At 46.0% G+C, this 19,091-nt stretch overlaps 1 protein-coding gene across 3 annotated transcripts in view; it reads right to left on the bottom strand.

Moving 5' to 3' along the window:
- The window catches only part of RHOT1 (ras homolog family member T1), a 1,148,557-nt gene that overhangs the window by 355,971 nt on the left and 773,495 nt on the right, over positions 1 to 19,091 (bottom strand). For all 3 annotated transcript variants that reach the window (XM_069654964.1, XM_069654963.1, XM_069654965.1), the window contains exon 15: positions 14,846 to 14,976. In XM_069654964.1, coding sequence (XP_069511065.1) covers positions 14,846 to 14,976 — 131 coding nt within the window. The remainder of the gene's footprint in view (positions 1 to 14,845; positions 14,977 to 19,091) is intronic.

Here is a 19,091-nt window from a genome sequence, read left to right as displayed (position 1 = left end):
GCAAAAGGATCCACATTCTGAACTCTGCACCAGTCGCAGAATTTATGCCAACGGAACCGTACAGAGACTTTGTTGCTGGCCGTCTGGCCGAGAGCAACACCTCCATCACGTCTTCAGGGAGGTCCCAATCCTTATACCTCAACCTTTCAGAAGCAAAGCGTGAAGGTTGAGGGATCTGACCTCTGGATGGAGAACCTGATCCCCTCCCGTGAGAGCAGATTGTCTCGGTAGGGAAGATGACGTGGAGGACAGATGGACAAGTCGAGAAGGTCCGGGTACCACGTCCCCCGAGCCCACGCCGGAGCAATGAGGATCATCCGGGAACCGAACTTCCGTAACCTCCGCAGCACTTGCTGGATTAAGGGGACTGGAGGAAACGCGTACAGCAGTGGGAATGACCACTCCACCACGAACACGTCTCCTAAGGCTCCTTTTGGAGGAAATTCCCGCGAGCATCCCGGCCTCGAAAGGCGTTAAGGGCGTCGAGTGAATCTGCGCCGGCGTCGAGAGAACAGGCATCGGCGTCGACAGTCCTCGAAGCCGAAGCTCTGAGCGTGTCCTTCGACGACCTGAGCGTCGACGGCTTCGACGACTTCCTCGGAGCCAGAGCCTCGAGAAAGCCTGTCGTCGCCCTCCTTCGCCTTCCTCGAAGACATCACAGGTGCACACGGTCTCGAACACGTCAAGGACCGGGACCTGGAACGGGTACGTCGAGAACGAGTCCCCTTGTCCGAACGGGACCTCTCCCGTGACTCGTGCCGACCACTCTTGTGAGCGGTGTCTCTCGACCTCTCACGGCCGACCCCACTCAGGGGCACGGACGGCTTAGTACCCTGCGACTCGAGAATCGCCAGCATTTTCTTCCCGAAGGAAGCCCATTCCTCCGGCGTCGCACGGCTGGTGGGGTAAGCGACGTGCCGGGCAGAGTCCTCAGAAGAGGACCTGGAAGACGACCGCTGTCGGCGCTTCCGAGAATGCCTCGAAGAGCCCGAGGAGTGGCGAGACCGACTCCTAGAAGGAGACCCACGAGACTTCCAACGACGACGCGGAGAGTCACCTCTCGAATCATCCGTCGAAAGCCCCGCAGACTTTGAATTCCGGGGCTTGGACACCCGACCTACCGACAACTTCTTACGTTCCCGTGAGGCTTTGGACGTGAGCAACTGGCAGTCGATACAGTCATCCGTGTCGTGGGCCTCCCCGAGGCACCAGAGGCAGGCATCGTGCGAGTCCGTCACCGACATCTTGGACCCACACTCCCCGCACTTCTTGAAGCCCGGACGCGGGGTTGAAGACCAAGTAGAAGACATCTCCACACGAAGGATTTTCTCACAAAAACAAACAGGTTCGAAGAACCAAGAAGAACAGAACTCCAAAGAGTCGAGGCGTAACCGATATTCACGAAGCAACACGTTCGTGGAAAAAACAGAACTGAGGCAATGGGCGTTGTGCATCCTACTTATCACATCGGATGACGTCGGAGGAGGTCCTCGACGACGGTGCATCAACGCAGGACGCAGAAAAAAGTTTCCGAAGCAGCACAGCTGTGGTGATTACCTGTCATAGATATGGAATACGTCGGAGGACCCAATCCCCTCGAAATAAGTTTATATATGTGTAAAATAACACATCTGTATATATCTTTCAGTATACAGTGTGTTTTTTTCCTATAGAAGAGTGTGTGTACTAATTGTACATTTGTGTCAACCTACTTACCCTCCCTTGAGTTAAACCTCAGTCACATTATCAGTTTAGGAGAGGTTGGCTTACATTTTTGGGATGGGTACTCTGTCCCCCCTTAGCATCAGAGGTTGTACAGTTCCCACCAGAGAACTGTGCAAAAGCTGCCTTAACATCAGATTCTTGGTATAAAGGAACTGAACTTCTGAGGCTAGCTACACTGGTCTGGTTTGCTACAAGCTTTTCCACTTTAGCAATGTATAGTATATTCTATCATATTTTTGTGCAATCCTAGTGAGTAACCCAGTTAGGACTACCGAATTGAGAGTTATATACACGTATAGCTTTATTTTACATAGCTTTAATGGCATAAACTGTGTGTTAGTGTAATATACATCTGGGTAATTAACTAAGACCCCCTCCCTCCTTCGCTTGCCCTGGCTGCTCAGCCTTGCTATAATTAGGAGAGAGTGGTTAAATTCAACTCTGGTTGTGAAAGCTCTATTCCCCAAGGTTAGCTTCACTAAATCCTACAGCAGTTAGTGACTTTGAAAAACCCTCACAACAGACTAACATCAAATGACTGGCCATGCACGGTGGTCAAAAAGATGAAAGCAACAGAAAAGGTGAGAAGTGAAATGGGGCACTGGTTGGTATGACAAGGTCAGTCTCCTTGGCTTGTTAGGATGGGGAGGAAGGAGGTCCAGAGTCATCCATTGCTGTGTAGCCAGGATCAAAATCAAAGAATCCATTTCCTCCCCCACCTTGTGCCAACGTAAGTGCAGGCAAAACCCTGGGGACCGGGAATTCACCTGCAAGAACGTGGACCGCTCTGATGTTACATTTTCAGGCAGCTGTGCTGGTGTTACGCTCACCTGGCTCGCACAGGGGCGTCGATCGGACCCAAACAGCTGCAGTCTCCTCCAACGTGAAGCATAGTGCAGAGATGACAGACTGGACTGGCCTGCCTAATCTCGTCTGCTTGACCAGTAGAAGTATTCTCCTGCAAGTGGAGAAAGGGATTTAGCCACCCGTGGATTCTAGTAATGGCACCCCACTGCTCTCCCTACTAATCACCTCCGATATTCCCTTTCAGTAATCTCACCTTATGTTTTTGAATGATGAGCTCTCCATCCTGCATGGAATGCAGGGGCACGTAGATACCAGTTACTTCACTGGTTCGAAGGCGTTGAGAGTTCCGGATGAATATTGACTCCGAGGTTCCTGGCGAGAACCCGTAAGTATAAAGTCCAAAGAGTTCAATATGTCTGATGTTCACTCTTGTCCCATTCCCTTCTTGTGTTGCAGCTGGGTCCAAGAGAAGATTGTCTTGTGGCAGCTGATGGCGTTCAGGTTAGAGTCTGTATCACCCAACACTGTCCGGTAAAAGATGCATGTATTTAACTTGTTGTTTTCTCTCTCCTTACAGGTGCGGCGTAAGAAGTTGCGGGATATTAAAGAATGTCTCCGGTGGCAAATCAGGTAAGTCTATGGTGGTAAAAAAGAGATTGTATTTGTTGGTTCTCTCGGGTCACCTTATATTTCTTTTGTCCCCTAGATGCTGGAGTTCGGCGAAGAAAATGATGGAGGCAGTGCCGAATCGAAAAATGCTGTGAGGACTGGCGAGTATGGCGCGGCGCTGCAGCTGGCGATGCGACGCGTGCAGAAATAATGTCTTTCCAAGTTCGAAGACGTGATGGATCCGGAATCAGGTAAGGAATTGAAATAATGTCTGTGTTCTAACCTTTCCTTCTTCTTTCCTCTTTCTCTAGGAGCTCTGGATTCGAGGCGGGCGTGGCAGAGGACTGGATGCTGACTGCAGGTACGGGGAGCGTTACGCTGCTGGATGCAGAATAGCGCGAAGCATGTGCTGCCGTTCAGGCGTGGTTTAAATAGCCTTCAAAGTAGTCCCAGGTAAGAAGTTTTCCCAGAACCACACCCGAGTAAAAAAAATAGTCCCTGAAGTAAAGTAGTCCCATTCGGGCCTCACATTGGCTTGACTTCATTGCAGCATGGTCTATGGCGCCAGGACTGGTTTCCTCTATGAGCCTGGCTTTTAGTAAGCACCTGGATGCCTGCTCCCGGGGCTGATGGGCTTGGTCCGGAAGCCCGGGGGTAGGCATCATGACAGCACTCCCGCCCCCCCCCCACCCCAAAGGCCCCTTCTAAAGGTGTTCTTCCCCTTGGTCCTGGTTTGTCTGGGAAGTTCCGATGGAATCTTTTCACCAACCGAGGTGCATGAACGTGGTCAATAGGCTCCCATGACCTTTCTTGTGGTCCGTAACCCTTCCAGTCGATTAAATAAAAAGGTCTTGATTTAACCATTTTAGAGTCCAGGATATTTTTAACTTCGAATTCGGGGTCCCCATCTATTAGGATGGGGTTGGGTGGTTTGGCTAGTCTTGTCCTGGGTTGAACTGGTTTCAGGAGTGAAACATGAAAGACAGGATGAATCCGCATATTAGAGGGTAATTCCAGTTTGACGGCCACCGGGTTGATAATGGCCTTAATAGTGTAAGGTCCCAAATATCTAGGATTAAAAGTCTGAGTCCCTTTTAGAGGTATGCGTTTTGTAGCCAGCCAAACTTGATCCCCAATTTGGTATTGTGGAGCATCACTTCTATGTTGATCAGCATTTTTCTTGTATTTCTCTTTCGCTTGTTTCATATGTTCTGTTGCTTCCTTAAAGGCTTGTGTAATAGTAGAGTGCAGATGATTCACTGCGGGCATTTCTAAGTGTTGAGGCGAATCGAGTTCTGAGGTTCGAGGAGGATGTCCATATATGGTATAAAAGGGGCTTTGTCCGGTTCCTGAATGTACAGAGTTATTGTATGCGTATTCGGAAATCCATAAAATATCCTTCCAACTGCTTTCGGTTTGGTGTAGCATGCAACATAGGTACTGTTCAAGAGTCTGGTTGGTCCTCTCCGTCTGACCATCGGTCTGGGGATGGTGACTGGTTGATAACCTCACGTCGATTTGCGCTAATTGACATCTCTTCCAGAATTGCAAAACGAATTGACTACCTCGGTCAGAGACCAATACAGAAGGAAATCCATGTATTCGAACAATGTTTTCGAGAAATTCCTTGGCCAAAATTGAAGCGGACGGTAATCCCTTTAAAGGAATAAAGTGGGCCATCTTGGAAAAAAGATCCACAATAACTAGAATGGTGTTAAATCCATTACATGGAGGTAGATCAGTAATAAAGTCTAAAGACAAAGTATGCCATGGTGTAGGTGGAATATCCAAAGGTTGTAAAAGACCAGCTGTTTTTTTCTTCTGACTTTTGTTTTGGGTGCAGATGCCACAAGATAGCACAAATGACTTTACGTCTTTTCGCCAGGTGGGCCAGCAGAATTGTCTTTTAATTTTTTTTAGCTTCAGTTTTTGCGATACCTGGGTGTCCTTCCATCAGAGCATCATGATAATTGGAGATAACTAGCTCTTGTAGTTCCTTGTGTGGTAGAAATAAACGCCCTTGATAGTAAGGTAGGTCATTGCTGACTGAATAATCTTTGCCTTTCTTTACCCAGTCCTCCAGGGCTGCAGGATTGAAAAGTTGTTGGATTTTTAAATGAATATCTTCTAAAGTCTGTAGAGTAGTTATGCCAAGAATTCTTTGATCTGAAATTCTAGGCACCGGTTCCGGATTCGAATATGCTTCTCCCATCCCTATTCGGGATAAGGCATCTGCCTTGCCGTTTTTACAGCCTGGTCGATAAGATCACGAAATCGAATTCGGCAAAGAATAATGCCTATCAAAGTTGACGCGATGATTGGGCCATGGCTGTTCTCAAATACTGCAAATTCCTGTGATCAGTGATTACAGTGATGGTATGCCTGGCACCGAGAAGATAATGTTGCCAAGCCTTGAAGGCAGATTTGATGGCTAATAACTATCAGTAACCGCATAGTTTAACTCGGGTCACAAGAACTTTCTTGACCAGAATGCTACTGGATGAAGTTAACCGGTTTCAGGATCCTTCTGGGCCAGGACAGCTCCCATGGTTAAACTGGATGCATCGGTTTCAACTATGTATGGAAGCTCAGGGCGTGGATGCTTTAAGACGGGTGCAGACGTGAATTTCAATTTGAGCTCTTGGAAGGCTCTTTCAGCCTCTTCAGTCCACAAGAAGCATTTGTTTCTTCGCAAAAGTGCTGTGATGGGGTGTACAATATGTGAGAATTCAGGAATAAATCTGCGATAGAAGTTAGCAAATCCAAGCATGCTTTGTACTCCTTTAACTGAACTGGGTGATGGCCACTTGAGGATTGCGTCCACCTTTCGAGAGTCCATTCGAACTCCTTTTGGAGTCAGGATAAATCCAAGGAATTCAACTTCTGTAGAATGAAAAACACATTTCTCCAATTTTGCGTATAACTTGTGCTGGCATAGTTTCTCAAGGACTGCACAAACGTGCTTAACATGGTCTGGTTCTGAGGAGGAGTACACTAGAATATCGTATATGTATACGACAACACAGACGTCAATGAGTTCCCGAAGGACATCGTTCATAAAATACTGGAAGGCTGCTGGTGCATTGCACAACCCAAAGGGCATCACCTGGTATTCGAATAACCCGTACTTGGTGCGAAAGGCAGTCTTCCATTCATCGCCTTTCTTTACACGTACCAGATGATATGCCCCTCGGAGATCTAACTTAGTGTAGATACAAGCATCCTTTACTTGGTCTAGTAATTCGGGGATCAGAGGCAATGGGTATCGGTTTTTTACCGTAATCTGATTTAATGCGCAGTAGTCTATGCACATTCTAAGGTCACCTTCCTTTTTAGGCACGAAGAATAAAGTTGAGGATGCAGGAGACTTGGATGGACGAATGAAGCCATTAGCAAGGTATTGATCCAAGTATTGTCGTAGGTGAAGATTTTCGGGTTCCGTAAGGGCGTAGATCCTACTGCATGGAGGTTGTGCACCGGGTACGAGGTCGATTTGACAATCGTATGATCTGTGAGGTGGTAAGGTGTTTGCCTGTTCTTTTTGAAAAACATCCTGAAATTCTTGATATTCCTGAGGTAACTGCACGACTGGATTAGTGACTGTGGCCAGGCCTTTGTTCAAGGTTATTTCTGGGTAACAGGTGTGTGCACAATCCGGGAAGGTCACTCTCTTCTCTCGCCATTCAATACAAGGATGTGTTTCCAACCATGGCATTCCCAGAATTATTTGGAATTGTGGGGCCTTGATTAAGTCAAACACAATTGTTTCTCGATGCCCATCTTGACCCAAAAGTGTCATCTCAGTAGTGGAATGAGTTACGGGCCCAGAGGCAATTTCAGTTTCATCGACTGTGGTGATGACATCCGAAGCGGTCTTTTTGCAAAGGAGGCCAATTCGTGGTCCATGTAGTTTCCTACGGCCCAACTATCAATGTATGCCCTTACTGCGTGCATATGTGATGGCTGCCTTGGATCAATAAGGACTATTGGTATGATTAGGTGCAAGGTCTGGGTGTCCTTCTTTAAGCTCGACAAACTGACCTCTACGCTTGTCAGGCGTGGTCGTTTCCCGAATCAGGCTCTATTCGGCTTTTGTCAGCAGCTCCTACTTATAGGGCAATCCCGTAGAAAATGTCCTGCGGTTCCACAGTACAGACACAATTGCATCTGCCGTCTCTTTTCTCTTTCCTTTTGAGTTAAGGGCCCTTTAACCCCCCCCGATCTGCATAGGTTCTGATGCATCTGTTCCTTTGGGGGTAACCTTGGGTTTAACCCATACCCGATTCTCGAATTTAGCTCGATCAGCCTTTCTATTCTGAAGTCGGTGGACTAACTGGACCACTAAGTCTATATATTCTGCGCAATCCTGAGGTGGGTTCACAACTTGAGCCAAAACATCTTTGAGTTCTCCCCGAAGTCCACAATGAAATAATGTAATTCGTTTCTCCTCAGGCCATCCGGGTTCCACCATCAACATATTGAAGGTTGCGATATAGGTTAGCAGATCCTGGTTACCCTGTCGTTTGGATAAAAGTTTGTTATCCAAGGCCTGCCCCTGTGAATGTCTGGCGAATAGTCTTTTCATGCTCCTTTGAAAACCCTGAAAATCCCGAAGAAGAGGGTCATCCTGGTTGACTAGTGGAATTGACCAATCAGCTGCCCTGCCCCTAAGATATGATAGTACAAATGCTACTTTGGCTTGGTCATTTGGAAAAGCTCCAGGTCTGCATAAAATGTGCAAGCGGCATTGGTTCATAAACATTGCAAACCTTTTTGGGTCCCCAGCAAAGTGTTCGGGTGGAGCTATAGGAATAGTCCCTGGTAGAATTACTTGCACAGGATTGCTCGATGAAACAGGAGTTGGGTTCCCCCCAGAGTCCAGGTAGGGGTATTTGCCCAGCTTGGTTTTGCAGCAGTTGTCTAGCAAGATCATCAGCGCGTTCCTTTGACACAATCAGTTCTCTCCTGAGGGCATTAGTTTCTTGGCACGCGGAGTGCACTTCCGCCCTAAATTCCCCATATAATTGGGCTAGTTGGTCTATTTCTGAGGTTTCCATAACGCCCGGGTGGGGATTTGTAGATAGGCTTCGCGTTCTGTTACGCTCACCTGGCTCCCACAGGGGCGTCGATCGGACCCGGACAGCTGTGGTCTCCTCCAACATGAAGCGTAGTGCAGAGATGACACACTGGACTGGCCTGCCTAATCTCGTCTGCTTGACCCGTAGAAGTATTCTCCTGCAAGTGGAGAAAGGGATTTAGCCACCGTGGATTCTAGTAATGGCACCCCACTGTTCTCCCCACTAATCACCTCCGATATTCCCTTTCAGTAATCTCACCTTATGTTTTTGAATGATGAGCTCTCCATCCTGCGTGGAATGCAGGGGCGCGTAGATACCAGTTACTTCACTGGTTCAAAGGCGATGGAAGAGTTCTGGATGAATATTGACTCTGAGGTTCCTGGCGAGAACCCGTAAGTATAAAGCCCAAAGAGTTCAATATGTCCGATGTTCACTCTTGTCCCATTCCCTTCTTGTGTTGCAGCTGGGTCCAAGAGAAGATTGTCTTGTGGCAGCTGATGGCGGTCAGGTAAGAGTCTGTATCACCCAACACTGTACGGTAAAAGATGCATGTATTTAACTTGTTGTTTTCTCTCTCCTTACAGGTGCGGCGTAAGAAGTTGCGGGATATTAAAGAATAATGCCTCCGGTGGTAAATCAGGTAAGTCTATGGTGGTAAAAAAGAGATTGTATTTGATGGCTCTCTCGGCTCACCTTATATTTATTTTGTCCCCTAGATGCTGGAGTTCGGCGAAGAAAATGATGGAGGCAGCGCCGAATCGAAAAATGCTGTGAGGACTGGCGAGTATGGCGCGGCGCTGCAGCTGGCGATGCGACGCGTGCAGAAATAATGTCCTTTCCAAGTTTGAAGACGTGATGGATCTGGAATCAGGTAAGGAATTGAAATAATGTCCGTGTTCTAACCTTTCCTTCTTCTTTCCTCTTTTTCTAGGAGCTCTGGATTCGAGGCGGGTGTGGCAGAAGACTGGATGCTGACTGCAGGCACGGTGAGCGTTACGCTGCTGGATGCAGAATAACGCGAAGCATGTGCTGCCGTTCGGGCGTGGTTTAAATAGCCTTCAAAGTAGTCCCAGGTAAGAAGTTCCCCCATAACCACACCCAAGTAAAAAAACAGTCCCTGAAGTAAAGTAGTCCCATTCAGGCCTCATGTTGGCTTGACTTCATTGCAGCATTGTCTGCATGAGGTAAGTAATGTACATGAGCCTGGTGCCTATGGCGCCAGGACTGATTTCCTCTATGAGCCTGGCGCCAATGGTGCCAGGACTGTACCCAGACAGCACCTAGCCGGGGCTGCCAGGCTTTTAGTAAGCACCTGGATGCCTGCTCCAGGGGCTGATGGGCTTGGTCCGGATGCCCAGGGGTAGGCCTCATGACAGCTGGTTCCTGGGAAGACTGGGATATTGTATAACGCTGCCATGGTGAAAGGACCTGGCACTACTACTACTCCTCCTCCTCCTCTGCGAGTACTGCTGGAGAGATGTGCAGTGGGGTGGGGTGAGGGGCGGCGGCACCCAGGAAAGAAGGAAGAGACTGGTCTCAGTGGCACAGGCATCCCAGCGTGAGGCCTGCCTGCGTAGAGGCCTCTCACAGGGTACCGAGATATGGCAGAGCACTGGGGATAGGGACCTGTAAGGTAAAAGAGGGCCGACAGAAAGGTCTTTACAGAAGGGGAAGGCCGTTCCCCATGGGTGGTGGACTTGCATCTGAGCAGGGCGAAGCTCGCAGAGAACAAAGGATGGGGCTGAAGTCCTTTTTGTACGTTACACTACCCCTCCCACAGATCCTGGGAAATAATCAGATTGGTTTGGCTGAGGTGAGCCAGCAAATCAGAGAGGCGAGGTAAATGTAAGGGAGATGGGAACAGGGTTTTGGTGTGTTAAAAGGGTAAGGTCGGAGGTGGAAGGAGGGGCAAGAGACCAACAGGAGGACGGAGTGAAGTAATGTGAAGGCTTTTAGGAAGGGACATGGTACTGTAGAGTGAATGTGTGTCTGAGCGAGTGGAAGTGGGAGTAGAGAGGTGGTGGGAGAAGTAGTGAATTGTAGTGAGAGGAGACAGTGGAGTAGTGGTAGTAGTAATCAGTGGTAGTGGGGTAAGAAGAGGGAGGTGGTAGTAGTAGAGAGTGGTAGTAAGAGGTAGTGGGAGATATTGGTAGTAGAAGTGAAGCAGTGGTGGTAGTAGCTTGGTTTGTTTATTTGTAAAGCGCAGGCCAGCCCTCGGGTTACTGGGCGCTAAGAATCTTTCAGCTCAACAGTGATTACATATTGTTGCACAAAAAGAATATGAACAGAAAAAGAACATAGTAAATTGTACAATAGGTCGCGTTACAGAGTGGTCGAAAGGTAAGGTACAGTAAAACGCAGCGTGATCAGTTTACAGTTTGGATACCACAGTTATGACGTACATTCATTCTAGGGTGAAGAGCAGTTCCTTGACTTTGGCTCTAAACGACCAAAATGAGGTGTCTGCTCTAATCGTCATAGGAAGTGCGTTCCAGTATTTAGCTGCCAATATCGGAAAGCTAGCTCCCCCAGCAGTTTTCAGGTTCAACTTTGGTATGGTGAGTTGGTGAAGGTAGGGTGTTAAGGTTGGTCTGGTAGAGTGCTGTCTCATGAACGTGTCTGAAAGGTACCGTGGGGCTGTCAAGTGTAGGCATTTGTGTGTGTTGACGAGCGCCCGGAGTTTAATTCTATCTCGGATGGGGAGCCAGTGGGCTTCCTTTCTAAATGTGGTGATGTGGGCCTTCCGAGGAAGATTGAGAGCGCAGCAGAGGGCATTGTTTTGCAGAATCTGCAGTCTGTTCAGGTTGTGGTTAGTAGAGCCGAGGAAAAGAGTGTTGCAGTAATCTAATTTAGATAGTATGAGGGCTCTAGCTAAAGTGAGGCAGCTGCTAGTAGAGATGGTCTGCAGGCATTTATAAGTTTATTGGTATAGGCCGTTGCTGAGATGGTGGCGTTGATTTGCTTTTTAAGGGAGAGTGGAGTCGAGGTATACTCCTAGAGTTTTTACTTCCTTAGATACTTTTATGACATTACCGTCAATGGTGAAGGAATGGAACCTGGGGTCCAGTTTGTTGGGACTGTGAGCCGACAATAAGCAGTTCCGTCTTATCGTCATTTAAGCAGAGGCTGTGGGTGGCCATCCATGCTTGTATTTCTAGGTAGATCTCGTTCAGTTTAGCAACATCCTCATCATAATTCCCTGTGAGGGTGATGAGGACCTGGGTGTCGTCAGCATAGTTGGTGTATGTGACGCCCAGGTCATCAAGGCGGTCGAAGAGGAGCTTGGAGAAGATGCTGTAAAGTGTGTGGGAGATACAAGAACCATGGGGGACTCCACATTGGATTGGGAACTGGTCTGCAGAGGCGCCGCCCGAGGGGGCAAAGACCCTGGTTGTTCTGTCCGAGAGGAAAGACCAAATCCAATTGGTGGCATCTTGGGAGAATGCGGCAGCCGAGGAGAGGTGTTCGGTGATCGACTAGGTCGAAGGCTGCAGACAGATCCAATAACAGCAAAATTGCCAGCTTGCCCTTGTCTTTGGCTTCATCCATTTTGATTTTTAGATCCAGAAGGGCCGTTTCTGTCCCGTGCCTGGGTCTAAAGCGGAATTGTCGCAGTCCTAGAAGGTTGTCTTCCAAATGTTTTTGGATTTGGAGGTATGCTACTCTGTCTAGTATTTTTAGGAGGAATGGGACTGTAGTGATGGGCCTATAATTAGTGGGAGTGTTGGTGTCTAAGTTCGTTTTTTTGAGCAGGGATAGGACCTACGCCCCTTTGAGGTTATTGGGAACTGCTGAGTTTTTAAATGAGGCATTAATAAGTGCAGTGATGAAAGGGGCCAGATCTCCTGCACCGTCCTTGATGACTGAGGCAGGACATAGGTCACTGAGACAGTTAGAAGGTTTTAAGGTGGCAATTATGTTTATTACTTTGTCCTCCATAATGGGAGAGAATTGGAATAGGGGGAAGTCAGGGGTTAGATGGCTATGCCGGTTGTCAGGGTGGTCCTTAGGCGTGAGACTGGCTTTTTTGGATTCTATTTTGGCTTGCAGGAGGGCTATTTTATTATAGAGCGCTTGTTTGATATTATTGCACCAGGTTTTGTCCTTGATGCAGTCCTCAGTGGGGGGTACGTGAGATTCCAGTTCTCGTAAGATAGAGAAGAGCTCTTTAGTACCAGATTTAGCATTGTGTATTCTTGTGTTAAAGATCTCTTTTTTGGCATTCATAAGAGCAGCTTTATATGTAGCTGCTGAAAAGGTAAATTTTTGCTTGGAAGTGATCAATGGTGCTTTTCTCCAACTGGTAGTAGCAGTAGAGGAGTGGTAATAGTGGAGAAGTACTAGTATTGGAAAAGTTTAGTAGTGGTAGAAGGTGGTATCAGTGGAAAGAGGATAGACTAGGTAGGTGGAGAGGAAGTAGTAAATGAGAGAAAGTAACATCTAAGGGTCGAGATAAGAAGGCAGAGTAGAATATCAAATGGACAGAAGCATGGTTGGGAGGAGAAGCGAAAGGAGGGAAGTAGAGTAGATCGGCAAGGAAAGACGGATTAGGTTCAGGAGATTCCAACTGGGCGAGTGCAAGGCACTGTTCCCTAACTACCACAGAACACTAAGCAGGGCTAGAGTGGGAACAGTTAGAATGCTGCTAGGGAGTCAGCAAGCAAACAAACACCTCAAGGAGACCACCAAAGCCTTAGCCCAAAGTGAAAGACTGCCCATAAAATGAGATTTGATGCAGAGCCAATGAAGGCCAGCTCGGAATATCATTTGGTATAGCTACTAAACTGTGTATGGTTGTTTCTGCGTTATAATAGCCTCTGAAGAAGCTCCGTTACATTTATTTTGTGACATCAGCACCCAGATACGATTGATTTTGTCAGGTGCACGGTATAAATAACTCAAATCAAATAAAGATAGTAGGGGTTACCAAGCCTACCCCGGGTTATGGACACCTGGGCTAGGGTGGAGGTAACCCAAGGGAGATGAGACGGAGAGTGAGATGGGGGTGTTCCTAGAGCCAACTTTCAAAGTCCTTTAATAACTAAACCTCAGTGGTTCCATCCAAGCCTATCTATGTATACTTACAAATAAACACCTTTGAAAGGAGTCAGTGGCTTTCCCTGGCGATGCCCCGTAATAATGCACATTCCTCACCCTGCTCTAGCAACACCACTGCCAGGAACTGCAGTTGTCACAGTTTGTTTCACAAACCCCTCAAAAGTACAGGGATGGTAGTGCAGAATACAAAGAAGAACACTTACTGCTTCCTCAATATTAGTTTATAAGGATTAGAAACGATAGATGGAATGTTGCAAAGACTGTCAGAAGTCTTAAGAATTCTCTGCTGAAACACCTCGTGTATACAAGAAGCAAGATATTCATGTTACTGATGATCCAGACGCCTAAAATGTTTACAAGCACGACATTCAGAGTTTGGTTTCCCATCCCGAAGAGGATAGGATTAGCAGATCTGCAATAAAATGAGAGGCTCCTTCCACTGGTATTGGGCAGTCGGTTACCGCTATATCAAGTGCCACGGGTTCCAAAGAACTGTTGAGATCTAGGTCTTTAGGAACCTTACATCGCAAACATTCAAGTGTCAGTGCTGAATCTCAAGTGAAGATTCCATCAGGCCTCAACATTTGCACTTGCCACTAGCGGGTGAGAATTGACTCTCTGGGTGTGAGAAACGGTGTACTTTCTGTATTTGGGGAATTGAGGGGGGCGAGTGACTTAAGGCCTGGCTAGTAGTTTGCACCTTAAAACGTTTACCCCTGATAATAAGAACTAGCAACTAAGTGCTCAAGGGTTGGGGCAATACGAATAATACTCTTAAAAACATCAATATTGCCAGGTGTACCGTGGTGCTTGGAATTTGTATGCATGACTTGCCTCCAACAACAGAGGGATCCACGGTGGAAATATTTTGCATCTTTTAATGTACTTAAAATAAAAAAAAAAGATTACAGTAACTCCTCCGATACGGAGATAGGCACTATGATGTCAGTACTTCCAATGCCCTAGAAAATGAAAGAGCAGGTCGGGGGAATTACATTCTCTCCATGCTCCTAACCCAATGAGATGTATCGATGTCTAAATTGTAAAACATTTTCATTACCGATGTGGCATGAAAGAATACCGGAAAATTCCACGGGACCAGATAGCGTCCGCAATTTTAATGGGTTTTTCCAAATGGAAAGGCGCACATGCTGAATATGGCAATTATAAAATCACCATGATGATCTAGATAATATAGAAATTAGATATATGCAATCTCTAGTTCAGCATGTACAATGAATGACTGTTTTAAGGATCAGGATTTCTCCTAGGAATGTAATGAGAACAATAGAAGTGAAATGCCGAAATGCTTGAAAATGCTGCGTTAGTGAAATGGAAATCTACAACCAGCTCTGCCATCCCAAGTGGGCCTGCGAAGTAGACACTTGGAGACTTCCCATTGTGCCATTTTGGTTCTGGTATCAGATCTCTGGGAGTTAAATTAATAATTCAAGGAGATCTGATACCAGAAACAAAATGGCACAGACACTTCACAAATAAGACATATAGATTGTTTAATATTGTAAAAACAATATATTAAAAAACATGACTAATTTGGATTTGCTCACCATTACATTTCTTCCCAGATGGGCTTGAAGAATTCCACTTTTGCCACAACCTTTCAGTCCAATGACATTACATCTAAATACATTCCGTTGGGTTTGTCGTTTCTGCAGGTCAATCTTTTTATCTCTTGTTACTGAAAAATTGAAGAAAATCATTCTCAGCATGTGCACTAATATTTTGAGATCATGTAGTCACATAGTTCACAGATCCTTCTTACAGAAGTAAAAGCTACCAAAAACATCGACACAAATTTCACTTTTGCAGAGGCCATCAGTTCCAGGAGTCGATGCACTAGTGCAGCGAGCACACTGTGTAGATCATAGGCCTTGCAAGCCTATTGCCAGTTAGGAAAGATTTTTCTTTTTGCAACTTTTCTAACCCCCGCTATATGCTATGGCTTGAACTGAGGGGGCTAAGGAAAGTATTTTTGATTTATCTCACTTACTTTGGGTTAGTGGTTAGCTCATATGGTTACCAGTGCAGGGGGACTGTCCCTTGTGTGAGATTCCTATATTGTTTTACTTATCACCGTCTTAGAGTCCTCTTTGTTAGGGACGATTTGCATAAATGTGCCAATTCCCTTCACCTTAGAGACGACCCCCAGCAACTTTGTCGAATTTTTGAGGACTTGATTTTCTTACCTGGAAAGAGTGTGAGCCTTTTTTCTCCACTCATGTATTTTGATGTGTATTTTACACTTGTGTTCTTTGATTATGGTGTTTTAGATAACTCCATAGGCATCATCTTTTCATGTGTGTTACACAGCACCCTCAGTGCAGTGACAAAGGGATGTCTTTTTTATCTTCCCATTGGTTTAAATACCTTCTCTGGGATAAACTACTGTTTCCCAGAGAATGTAAAGTGAAATTGACTTTACTAGTCTTTCCAAATGTATAGACCCAGCACATACCATCTTACAATGGAGTGCTGGAGGGGTTACATAGTATCCTGTGTCCAACTACTCATGTAGCTGTCAAATGCTACACTTTCCTATTGAAAAGGCTGGTGGCAGTGGTTTTACAATGAACTACCATGATTTTTCCAGACCGCAAACACTGGTAGCTAAAAATCACAGGAGCCATGTTTTTCAAGATGGCGCCTTCTGCCCCTTTGTTTAAACAGGTCCCAGTCTCCTTTTTTCGCCATTTCTTTTTGGAAAGGTCTTTCTAGTGTTTGTCTCTGCCCGCCAAACCAGGTTTGGTCTCTTTGTTCATATGCCTTTGGCAGGCTTCAGGACTGAAGACCGCCTCTGGCATTTGAGTGTCTGGGGTGGGCACGAAGTGAGGGAGGTGCCCGAAACTCCCTGTGCTTAGTCTCCTAGGAGACCCAAATGCACTCTGGCGTGATTGGCTGGCGTACTGTCCGGCAAGGACAGCCACCCTGCTGGGTGAGTGACAGCTAGGTTGGAATGAAAGGGAGAGAACTGTTTAAAAGGCGAGCCTCTTGGACTGGAAAGCAGAGTCGACCACTGGAATGAAAGAACCGAAGACGAGCTGGAAGAGGAGGTTCATCTCGACAGAGAAGCCCCTACAAGGACGACTTCTTCCTTTGAGTTGGTGGGACCAATCAACTCATAAGCCACCTGAATACCATTCTCGAAGCTAGTTAGGATTAACCAGCTGGTTAGGATTAACCAGGAGGAAGGACACCAGCTTGTGTGCTTTAAGAACAGCTACTCGAACTGAAGTGACTCCATTTTGTTTGCGTTTTCCAACGATCCCGTGCAGTGCAGGAGTCCCCCGACGTCCTCCCACTTGTCCTCATGACTGAGGCTCAGGAACAGTGAGATCTGCAGGAACTGCCAGGAACCAACGACTTCAGCTGCATTTGTTTCTTCATACTAAGGTACTGTGCCAACCCGACTGAGAGAATGCCACTCTTGCGGTGAAAGTTTGAGAAACTTTCCCAACTTGCAGGACTAAACAGCGTGTGACCCAACAAATGATTCTTTTTTCACCTAAACTACTTCTGAGAACTTTTGCAAAGACTTTACCGTTTGATACCAGAACTGCTCTAGAACACTAGCCCATTGACTTTGGCCTAGGCCTATTGACTTGCATAGGACTCTTCTGGTGAACTGAAACTATTTGCACTGTCTAACAAGTATATGTGATCTAGTCTACTTACCTTGTGCCTTTTTTTGCTCACTTCTAAGTAACTGAACTGCCGTTTGGCCACTATTTCAGGGGAGCTCCAACTGTCTCAAAATCTTGAAGTGTATTGGTATATAATATTAAGTTGCCTCCTTCTAGTGAAATGTTTTCTAAATGATTGTGTAATAAATTAGTAAGTGTTTTACACATACACCTTGAGTATAAGTGTCTACTTGAACCACTGTGATTGAGGGTCCTCTGTGTAACTTCTTGTACGGCTCACATTCACTCTTGAGATAAGCATGGCTGCTCAGCTCGCTACCAAAAACTGTGTGATACAGACTTATACCAAAGGTTGGTTTGGCTTACACCTGTAGTCCTAATTGTGTGTGGTGGTCCCAGAGGGTACTGCATGCAATTCTGCCTAACACTCTTTCTCTAGTAACATTTTTGTTATCTTTTGGATGTGCCTGCAACAGGCTAGAGCCAGCAGATTAAGTACTACAATTTATTTCTATGCACTCGCATGCACGTTTATTTGTAATTACAATATGTCATTTTGAGAATTATACACTCAAAATGGCTGTACCATGTGGTCTTTGCCTCAGTTCTTTGGAGATATTGTTCTTAGCCTTCTTGCTGCCTTCCCAGGTGTTAGGGAGATTTATCATTTGTATGCTTCATCCCCTCTCCTAATGAGAGCCCCCCAGCACTTTCTGCTGAACCTCTGGACCTTTTTCCTTAAATCCTGAATGAGTGGAGCCTTTTCCACTCATTTATTCTTGTGGGCTCTGTCTTTTGGGACTCTATTCTTTGTATTGTTTGTTTATTTGATATAGCGCAAAACCAAACCCATAGGTAGCCGGGCGCGAACATTACAAGGATACTTGAGAACTTGGTTACAGTGACACACATAGAAATAAGCAGTGGGAACAGTTCAACAACATTATAGTCTGCATGTGCTTATACAGTTGGAGCCGGGTGTTGGAGGCAAAAGAGAAAGGCGGTGGGACCGTACAGCGACTTTACAGTTTGAGTGTACTTGATTCTACTTGAACTATGGAGACTGTCTGCTCCATAGCTCTTAAATGCATCTGTATTCGTCTATTGCAGCTCCTTATGGGCAGTGTTGCTGGAGATGAGCAAAACAAAACCCTATGTTGCCACACGGTAGCCCTTAAATGCACTCCTTGGGGGACAATAAGCCCCAGGTATAGTAGAGTAGTCTATGCTCCTGGTAGCCTCACAATCAAGGTGCGCCCAGGAGTATGAACTTCAACAATGAGTACATCACATAGTCAAGAATTCCAATACATATGTCCACTCATATTCAATTTCCCATCATGTAAATCATGCAAGTTAAGTCAATCAATAAGAGTCACTTCAAACACTATATAGGTTGATAAAGAGTCAAACCTTTATCTCATTAAACAGGAATAATAAGCACGTTCAAATGCATCATATTCATATCATGGAAGACATAGGTAGAACTGGTATGCCAGTATTTATCAATACAACTTAGAAACAAATAACATTGAACAGAAATTTTAGCGAAAAGTTCAACAAGTAATATATATTACAAAGACGTGTCGACTTGTGTTAAGGGAGATTTATCATTTGTATGCTCATCCCCTCTCCTAGTGAGACCCCCAGCACTTTTTACTGACCCTCTGGACCTTATTTCCTTAAATCCTGAATGAGTGGAGCCTTTTTCCACTCATTCATTCTTGTGGGCTCAGTCTTTTGGGACTCTATTCTTTGTATTCTACTTGAACTATGGCGTCTGTCTGCTCCATAGCTCTTAAATGCATATGTATTAGTCTATTTCAGCATGCAGCTCCTTATGGGCAGTGTTAGACGAGGACCTTAGGGTCCTCGTTGAAGACTCTTTTCCTATATCCTCAAGTAACTGCTGTTCTTAAGGACAGGGAGATGCTTAGCATCTCTCACAAAACATAGTCCGAGCGATTGGCACACGCCACTTAATGTTAGTGCCAAAGGGATACCTAGCTTCCACCTCTATGCTCCTGTGACTTTTTAGTCACATAGACAATCTCCTAGTTATGGCTGGTGGATGTGTTCTACCAACTACTGTGTAATTATTTTACCGCAGGCTATGTCCATAGCCTCAGTAGTGGACAATAGGGGCACCCAA

The sequence above is a fragment of the Ambystoma mexicanum genome, chromosome 3q, assembly GCF_040938575.1.
Source record: "Ambystoma mexicanum isolate Mex_15411 chromosome 3q, UKY_AmexF1_1, whole genome shotgun sequence".
Lineage (NCBI taxonomy): Eukaryota > Metazoa > Chordata > Amphibia > Caudata > Ambystomatidae > Ambystoma > Ambystoma mexicanum.
The sequence above is the reverse complement of the archived record's forward strand: the minus strand, read 5'-3'. Positions and strand labels throughout refer to the sequence as shown.